Here is a 9,397-nt window from a genome sequence, read left to right as displayed (position 1 = left end):
CCTCCCTGCAATCATGGAGTTTAGGTTCTCTCTTAGACTCAATCAGCAGGGTTGTGTTCTCTTTCACAAATGAGGACAACTCCAGAACTAACAGCCACTTGGGAAGACACTTTTTTTTTGGGGGGGGGAAGACACTTTAAGGTCAGCTAGTCAAACTTTTGTTTTATAGATTTAAACTGATGCTAAGATGTCTGGCTTGTTCCACCAGCTAGTTAAGTTACCATGGGGTGCGTACTGGAACCCAGGCCCCTTCCCTCCTCTAGTGTGCTCTTTAGGAGCCCATCTGGAGTCCTCAACCAGAGGACAGAAACAGAGGGAGGTCCTAAGAAGTGACAAGGACACTGGTTGGGGGGTGGGGTGCATAACACTGTCCCTTCCTGTCCCTGGCCTGTAAGCATACACACAGGCAGGGTTTTCTTTTCTTGAAAAGAATCCCAGCCTCAACTGGCTTGAGCAGCAGGTTAGGGCAAAGACAGAGACAGGGTCGTGCTCAGTGCTGGTGGTGCTGGTGGTGGTGGGAGGGGAGGGCAGGCCAGGGCACTCGCCTATTGTGGGTCTGGATTGGATGCTTCCACTCATTCATTTCCTTTTAATTAACCCGCATTCCTGGAGGAGAAATATTTATGTTGGCTCCCATAGAGGCAATCTGAAGACTGGAAAGAAGGGGAAAGAAAGCCTGCCTTCGCAAAACAATATCTCTAAAGAGCTCAAAAAGAGAAAATAAGAGAACAAAATGCCATTAAAATAGCCTTCTACCCCCACTGGAGTCAATGAACACTTCATTTCACATGCTAATCCCCCACTCCGCCCCCTTCTCTTCTCACAACACCTTTTCCGAAAGTGTTTGGGAAAAGTCTTTGCAGTCAGTACACAGCTCCCTGCAGCTCAGACTTCTCCTTGTGTTAGTTCAGGGCCCCCAGTGGGGCTCTCACTCCAGCAGCGGCTTTTTTCTCCCCCCCCTTTAATTTAAACAAAGACTTCGGAGTTCATCAACCTCCCACTGAAATTCACAGCTGCTGAACAAACTAATCCCCTCTCCCGGCCTTTCTTCCCTTCAATGGGCTCTTGGCTTCAAAGACACTTTGGGAAAGGACTTTGCTGGGGCTCACACTGCTTCATCAATGGAAGTTAGTGCAAGTATTATCTGAAGAGCAAGTGGCTTTACAAACAAATACTGCCTAACAATCCCTTCCTCCCAAACACACACATCTAGCCCGCAGACATGATGGGATCGACAACTGGATTAGAGACCGTACCCCCTGGCTTCACACCCAGCCCCTTTGTGCAGCTGAGCTCAGCCCTGAAGTGGTGTGGGGAAAACCCTGGTGCTGACTGTCAGGCACGGATGGAGACACACACACAGCAGAGTGGCCACAAATGCTGTAAGGAGGGAGTCTATTTCAGTGACACCCTTCGTTCTTCAACTCTCTTGACTCCCCATCGATCCCAAAGCCTCTCCCCTGCTTTATTAGGGTGTAGGGAGCAAGAACAAAGACAGGAATAGAGGTAAAGGCAAAAAAGGACTCAGAAAACAATTATTGGGATATGACTGAGGAAACCAAATCAAAGCAGCTTTATTGCACATAAGTACATCAGTGCTTCAAATGCAGCATCCAGCCAGAAAGAAGGCAGCCCTGAGACGTGTGGGGGGTGAGGGGGAGAAGGGCCTCCAACCCTTGAGGAGCAATGCTAGAACAGTCTTTCAGTGATATGGTTCCTATTCCAGAACTGGGCTTATACTCACAGAATGAATGGTCTAGGGCCTTGGGCCAGGGCTCAGACAGGTCAAGTCAGGGACCGTTCCCCACAGGCAGTGGTCCCTCTGCTCCTATCTCATAGGCTAAGAAGCTCCCAGCAAAAGGAACTGCACCCCTTCCACCTTCCACCTAACCTCGCCTACCCTTACTAATGCTGGTAGGTGAGAAGTTCCTTTTGATAAAGGCCAAAGCTCGTTCTCTTGGTTCTGCTCAGTACCCATCCCTCATGTCCATGACTTGTTCAAAGGATGAACAGTCAACTCTACCCCAGCCTCTGGCACTCAGAGAAATACGGACCTGGAAGTGCGAAGTCAGAGGCAAGGAGAAGGTAAGGTCAGGCTCATAACCCACAGAAGGGGGAAAACAAAGACCCACAGGCTGGGTACAGCAGAGGTAGACTTGGAAGTAATGATCCTGCTCACCCTCTCAGAAGCCACTTAAATAGAATATCCTTGGGGGAGAATACATGCTGCCCCAGGTCCTGTGGGAGTACAGTATTAGGGAAAGTACAGAACTGGCTCCATGCTCGGCCTCAGAGGCCGAGTGAGTCTTGGGCAGATCCTAGGTGGCCAGGCACATAGGGGTAGAAAGCAGGCACTCTGCTGGTTTGGAGCCAAGCCTACAGCATCATATGCCTGGCAGCAGGAAAGAGGGTTGAGAAAAACAAACAGAATTTGTTCCAAAGTTCCCTTTTCTGCAGGGACGAGTTAAGTAACAGCAGAAACAGCCTCCTGGTAAGAGAGGCTGCCTGGCTTACACATGCAGCTTATGAGCAATGGTGAGAACAGCCTTCAGGACAGGCATGAAGCTGGAGACCTCGCTGAAGCGGCTGCAGCTCACCACCTGGGCATGTACAGCAAGGCCCTGCTCAAAGCTTCCTGAGTCCACACATCGGGCAACCTCGTGGAGCCCAGCCAGGACATGAGGCGAGAGCTGTGGAGGGATTGGCCCTTAGGTTAGTAAGTCCAACCCAGCCCCTACCCTGGCAGCATGAAGGGATAAGACAGGACTTAAGTTCTGGAGCCTAGTCCAGGCAAGGTGGATGTATTCTGTGGGGAACCCAGTTCGGTGAGACCTAAGGGGAGGGGACTATGGGCTCCCTTTGGCCATGGGTAATGGTGGAAGGGCAGGAGGCAGAGAGTACCACTAAGTGTACCTACTGTCCCTTCGCAGACCTTCTCATACAGACATTCTAGACGATGGGCTGCCTCATCCAGCTTCCGTTTTGTCTTCTGCAAGGAGGGAAATGGATTCTGACTGCAGCCCCTAAGCCTAGCATTACACAGGACTATAAAGAATCACAGTAGATTAGAGCTAGAATGACTTAATGCTACTTCTTTCATTTCACAGAAGAAGAAATGGAGGCCTCAAGAGGGTAAGTGACTTGCTCAAGCTGACACAGCCAGTGAATGAATGGCAGGTTTCCTTACTCCTGATTTCACCCTCCTACCAGTATTCCCAGCTGCCTTTCCAAGAGTTAAGTCTCAATGCTGCTGTGTCCTGCTACCAAGGTGCTAGACCTCAAACCAGACCAGTTCCCCCACCCCCATGCTCCCCCACCCTGCCCAGGATGGACATCAAATAAGTATAAGATACAGACAGCATGTCCAGGGACAGTGAGGAAAGAGTCACGCAAAGAAGTGATCTCCAGCTAAGGGGTCCCAGAATCAGGTATGGGGTGTGAGGAGGTTCAGACTTACCAAGTCAGTGGCAGACTGGGAGCAGCGTTGTAGAAGCCCTTCAAAGCTGGTCTTCAAGGACTGATGCTCTGGGGGCAGCTCCTTCTTGTCCATCTTCTCTGGTGGCCGTTGCTGAGGGAGGAGCAGGAAGAAAGGATACACAGGCAAACTGTCCTTCTCAGAGTTTCCCGAAGGACCAGTCCTCAGTGACTCAGCGTCACACTGCTCCGACTAGAGCAGAGTTGGGGAGGAGGTGCCCTCTGCAATAAGGACATTTGGTGTCTGCCCTCTCCCCGTTCCCAGTTCAGAGTCTGCCTCCACCTTGAGGAAGAAGGCCCATCTATGAGGCTCCCTGCTTTTCTATACCCAAGGAGGGCTGAAAGGATTCCAAAGGGAGGAGAACACACTGTTCCTGTCACCTGCAGGCTGAGTTCTCCTGGGGCTCCAGGGGGAGCATGACCAACACCAGGGACATCGGGCTGTGAGAAAAGGACCCCTCGTGACTCCAAGGTGAGGCTCATAACTGGAGCAGTAATTGGTGCCGGGGTCATAAATGTCTCTGGCAACTAAAGAGAGAGAAAGAAAGGCACGTAAGTCTAAGCTGAGAGACTCCCTAGGCCCTGGTTTGAGAGAGTGGCAGAAATTATGACTGAACAGGGGACAGAATAGTGAGTGGGGTACTAGGAAATGGGAAAACTGTACGTATATAAGAAGGAAAGAGGAGGGGGCAGAGGGGAGAAGAGTGAGAAAGAAAAGAGAGGGCAGAGTGCATGCCTGAGAATGGGAAGGACTGGGCTGAATTCTGTAAGGAACTAGAATGGGGGTCATTGGGGAATGTCTGAGGGGGTGGGGGGGGAGCTATACTGACCTTTCTCCTCTGAAGGTTTGCCCTGGGAGCTGGATCAGTTTTCAAGGAACCTTGAGTTCCTATGCAGTATGAAGATAGAGATGTTTAGGGGCATAGTCAGGAACACTGGAAATTTTTAGTCTGAAAGCCATCAACATTATTTCTGTTGGAATCCACCTCCCTCTGCAGACTAGCCATACTTTCAGTGGACACTCTCCAATCCATCGGGCCCCAGTTCACTGGCTTGAAGAAGAGACTCCCAAGGTGGTAGTGGGGAGGTGGGGAAGAGGGAGGCAATGACCCAGAAGAGGGAAGCCCTGGAAGAAAGCCTGACCTGGATGAAGAGTCAAGATGCCAGTGGTTGGGAGGGCACTGGAGCACGGCACACCTGGTCCTCCTGGAGGGTGTGCCGTAGGGAAGCTGATAGGAGGGGCTGGGCGCTGGGAGCTCACAGGGCCGAGACCTGGTGGTCTCATAGGAAGCAAAGGGAGCAGTCCAGCAGTCTCAGGCAGGGAGGTGGAGCCAGGCTGCATGACGTCTGAGGTTGCCATGGGTGGAAAGGTACCAGGAGGAGGCCATGTTCCAGGGAATCCCATGGGGTTAGGAGCTTGCACTCCTTGCCCTTTTAACAGCTGTGGCTGAGAGAAAGCTGAAGTGGAATAGAAACAAATCATTGCCACGAAATTTCAATTTGGGAGAGACTCAGAGCACCTGAAGGAGGAATAAGGCAATGGTAATAATTTTTAAAAACCTAATAATAATAAATGGTTAACACGTGTATGGAGATCTACCATTTACAAAGTACTTTTAACTATACTCCTTATTTGACCCTCAAAACAATCCTGTGGGGTTGAAATGACCAACATAACAACTACTCTTACTTTTCAAAAGAAACAGAGTGGCTAAGTATATTGCCCACAGGTACAAAGCCAGTAAGTGGTAGTACTGGGAATTCTAACTTCAAATTCCAAGCTCCTCTACTACACAGACACACTGCTTTCCAAATTCATGCTGGCAATGCCAATTGTTTTCCTCCATGCTTTGCCCAGACAGATCACTCACTCACTCACCAGGCCTTACCCCAGGGCCCAGAGGCAAAGGCTGGGTTACCTGGGGCCCAGGTACCCTGTAGTCTCCTATATTCTGCATTCTGGAGCCTTGATAAGGGCTAGGATGGGAAGGTGTCACGGGCATCACTAGTGATGACTGAGGTGTGAAAATCCTTGGCCTTGTAGATGGAGTCTGAACCTGTGAAGAGAAAAAAGGGTTAGCACTTGGAAAGGAGAAAAGAAAAAGCTAAGTAATTGAAAATGGAAAAACAATAGAAAAAAATGAAACAAAAGCTAGTTCTTCCAAAAAAAGTCAACCAAATTGATAGGTCTATAAAAACTGACAAAGATAAAGACAGAAGACACAAGTCATCAAGATCAGGGATGAAACAGAATATTACAACAGACCTTGCAGCCATTAAAAGAATATTACAGAAATGTTACAAAGTAATTTTACATTCATGAATTTGACAACTTAGAAAAAAATGGGCCAACTCTTCAAGAAATACAAACTACTAAAACAGCCAAAATTAAATAGATAAATAGTCCTATAAATATTAAAAGAATTAAATTTTTAATTAAAAAGCTCCTCCCAAAATAAATCCCTAGGCCTAGGTTGTTTCACTGGAGAATTTTAACCAAATGCAAAGAATTAACACAAAATTTACACAATCTCTTCCAGAAAATAGAATACATATTTCCTAACTCGTTTTATGAGTTCAGTACTACCCTGATACCAACACCAGACAAAGACAGCACAAAATAGAACAACAGACCAATATTTCTTATGAACTTTGACACAAAAATCCTCAGCAAAATTTTAGCAAATCAAATCTAACAATGTATATTAAAAAATAATATACTACAACCAAGTGGGATTTATTCCTGGTCATACAAGGCCGGTTCAATACACTTAAAAATCAATCAATGTAATCCACCATAACAACAGGCTAAAGAATAAAAATTACTATGTAAAAATAATGCAGATAAACATTTGACAAAATTCAACACTGATTCGTGATTCAGTATGCCAGGAATAGAGGGAAAGTTTCTTAGACTTATAAAGAGTATATTCAGAAAACCTACAGCTAACGTACTTAATAGTAAGAGATTGAATATTTTCCTTTTAAGATTGGAAACAAGGCAAGGATGTTCATTCTCACCATTCTTATTTTAGTACCACAATAAGGCAAGAGAAAGAAATTAAAGGCATACGGATTGGGGGAAAAAGATATAAAATTGTCTCTATTTGCAGACAATGTGACTGTCATATTGACAGTCATAGAAAATCCCAACGAATCCACCAAAACAAAACAAAACAAAAACAAAAGAACCCCAGCTCCTAGAACTAATAAATCAGTTCAGGAAACTCATTATTGAACATTGGAAAGTCACAGGATACAAGATTAACACACACAAAATCAATTCCATTTGTATATACTAACAATGAACAAGTGGACACCAAAATTAAAAATGCAATACCATTGGATTTTAATTGCTCAAGATAAAATTAAATATTTAGGTTTGAACTGAACAAAACATGTCAGGATCTGTATGATGAAAATTACAAAATGCTAATGGAGATAGCATTGAAGAGACATACCATGTTCATGGATGGAAAGACAACAGAGCAAAGATGTCAATTCTCCTTACCTTATTCTATAGTTTTAATGCAATTCCTGTAAAAATTTTAGCAAGTTTCTTTGTAGACACAGACAAGCTTATTATAAAATTTATGTGAGGGCAAGGTCTTAGAATACTCAAAGTAATTTTGAAAAAGACAAGTAAAATGGAGCAATTACTCTTTCTAGTCTCAAGACCTACTATATAGAAGTAGTAATCAAGACGGAGTGGTACTGGCAGAGGGACAGACACATAGACCAATGGAACAGAATAGAGAACTGAGAAATAAATCCACAGAATATGCCCAATTAATTTTTGACAAAGGAGCAAAATCAATTCAATGGAGGAGGGACAGCCTTTTCAGTAGATGATTCTGGACATCCACTGGCAAGAAAATGAAGCTTGACCTAAAATAAATTTCACAACTTATACAAAAATTAACTCAAAGTGGAACATGGACTTAAAACATAAAACTGTAAAACTTTTAGAAAGAACATAGGAGAAAATTTGGGGAACCTTGGACTAGACACAAAAAAACAAGACTCACAGAAGGAAAACTATAAAATGGACCCTATAAAATTAAAATTGTTTTGCTTTGTGAAGCACCCTGTTCAAAACCTGAAAAGACAAATTCTTATGTAGTTACACACACACACACACACACACACACACACACATGTACATGTAAAACTGGTGAAATCTGAAATCTGACTCTGGATTGTACCAATGTCAATTTCGTAATTTTGATATTGCACGGTGGTTGTGTGGAATATTGGCATGGTGTAGGGGTGGGTTGGAATGTATGAGACTTCCCAGTACATTTTCTACTTCCTGTGATTCTATAATTATTCCAAAATTGAAAAGACAGAGAGAGAGGGAAAGGGAGGAGAGAGGAGGGAGGGCGAAGGAGGGAGAGGGAAGAAAGAAAAGTAGGGTTAGAATTGAAGGTGGACAGGATGAATCAAACATCAGAGCTTCTGCCTGACACCTCTATTTACAATCCGTTCGATTTCATTCCCCAGCTCCTCTGGTAAGGCCCTGGTATCATAAGTTAATAGCACCCTATCCATCTGGGCACTGTGGCCAGGAACCTAGGAGCCAATCCCCCCACTTCACACACTCCTCTAAACCATCACTCATTTCTGTCCATTTTACTTACTAAATATCTCAAGTCGAACCTTACTGTCCAGCTTTCGGTCATTTCATGTCCTCATCATCTCTTGCAATAGCCTCCTAACTGCCTGCAGCCTTGCGCTTCCTAAACACATAGCTAGTGTTGCTCCTGACTGCTATCAATTGCATAAGACCGTTCAATTGCTCCTGACTGCTATAAATTTCAGGGTCAAGTCTAAGCTCTTCAGCTCAGAATGCCAGGTCCTGCCTGTTAGAACTCCCACCTGTTACCCCAGCTTCATCTAAGCCCACTCCACTGCCACAAATACCTGTGTTGCATCCCCATTAAAATGTTAGTGGTTCCTCAAATGGGCTTTGCTTACTCTCCCTTCAATGCTTTTGTACATGCTGTTCCCTGTGCCTGAAACAGCCTTCACCTACCCTTTCCTTTGCCTAAATAATTTTTAATCTTCAAGACTGAGATCAAACATTACATTCACTCTGAAATATTCCCTAAACTTCCCCAACTCCCAAGAGTAAATTGCTTTCTTCTGTGTGATTCTGTAGCACCTTATCATACCCTAATCATGGCATTTATAAATTTTACTGTAGTTTTTTTTTTTACACATCTATATCTCCACTAGACTATGAAGCTAATTAAGGGCAAGGATCATGGTTTGTGCACCTTTTTGTTCTAAGAGTCAAGCAGTTGTTCAATAAACAGTTATTAGAAAAGTAACTGCATCTATGCGCTATGAAGTCAGCCATGTTCATCACTCTTGTTCACTAATATGTTCCAAGTGACTAGAACCATGCCTGGCACTTGGTAGACACTTAGTTTTTTTTATTTTTGAAAGGATGAACAAATCAATGAACAAACAAGGTCTTACCTGGTGAGAAGGCTGGAATCCCAATCTACGAGATGATGTCTCTTTAGAATGGGGGGTAGCTCCCACCATGACTCGGGGAAAGGGGAAAGGAGGAGACTGCTGGCCCAAGACACCAGCTCCCTGGGCATGAAAAAGCCTGTCCCTCAGCTGCTGGATTGGTGGCTACAAAAGTTATAATAATGAACTGTGTTAAGTAAAATTAAAACAAGCAAACATTCTCTCTCACAAAGCCCGGCCCCATATAGCATTCAAACCTCAGCTGACCCTCTACACTCGAGCCACCTTAGATGACCCAAAGCCTCCTAATGCCTGCCAAGCCTCCTTCCTCGTTATTCTTTCTGCCTAGATCACCCTATATCTTCAGGTAAGCTACTTCCCTTTGAAGGTCCAGCTCGACAACCTGAACCACTGAGAAACCTTCCTTGACTTCTGCAGGTAA

General features: G+C 45.0%; 1 protein-coding gene across 3 annotated transcripts in view; it reads right to left on the bottom strand.

The window, feature by feature from the left end:
- Positions 1-1,540: 1,540 nt before the first annotated feature.
- The window catches only part of SEC31B (SEC31 homolog B, COPII coat complex component), a 29,483-nt gene continuing 21,626 nt past the window's right edge, over positions 1,541-9,397 (bottom strand). For all 3 annotated transcript variants that reach the window (XM_081074060.1, XM_081074059.1, XM_081074061.1), the window contains 8 exons: positions 8,959-9,120; positions 5,354-5,531; positions 4,618-4,932; positions 4,305-4,363; positions 3,856-4,002; positions 3,458-3,568; positions 2,918-2,989; positions 1,541-2,690 (listed from right to left, as the gene is read on the bottom strand). In XM_081074060.1, the coding sequence (XP_080930186.1) occupies positions 2,511-2,690; positions 2,918-2,989; positions 3,458-3,568; positions 3,856-4,002; positions 4,305-4,363; positions 4,618-4,932; positions 5,354-5,531; positions 8,959-9,120 (1,224 nt within the window). In that variant the 3' untranslated portion in view covers positions 1,541-2,510. The remainder of the gene's footprint in view (positions 2,691-2,917; positions 2,990-3,457; positions 3,569-3,855; positions 4,003-4,304; positions 4,364-4,617; positions 4,933-5,353; positions 5,532-8,958; positions 9,121-9,397) is intronic.

This window comes from Rhinolophus hipposideros, assembly GCF_964194185.1.
Source record: "Rhinolophus hipposideros genome assembly, chromosome: 15".
NCBI classification, from domain to species: domain Eukaryota; kingdom Metazoa; phylum Chordata; class Mammalia; order Chiroptera; family Rhinolophidae; genus Rhinolophus; species Rhinolophus hipposideros.
Note: the sequence above shows the minus strand (reverse complement) of the source record. Positions and strands in the feature narration are given on the sequence as shown.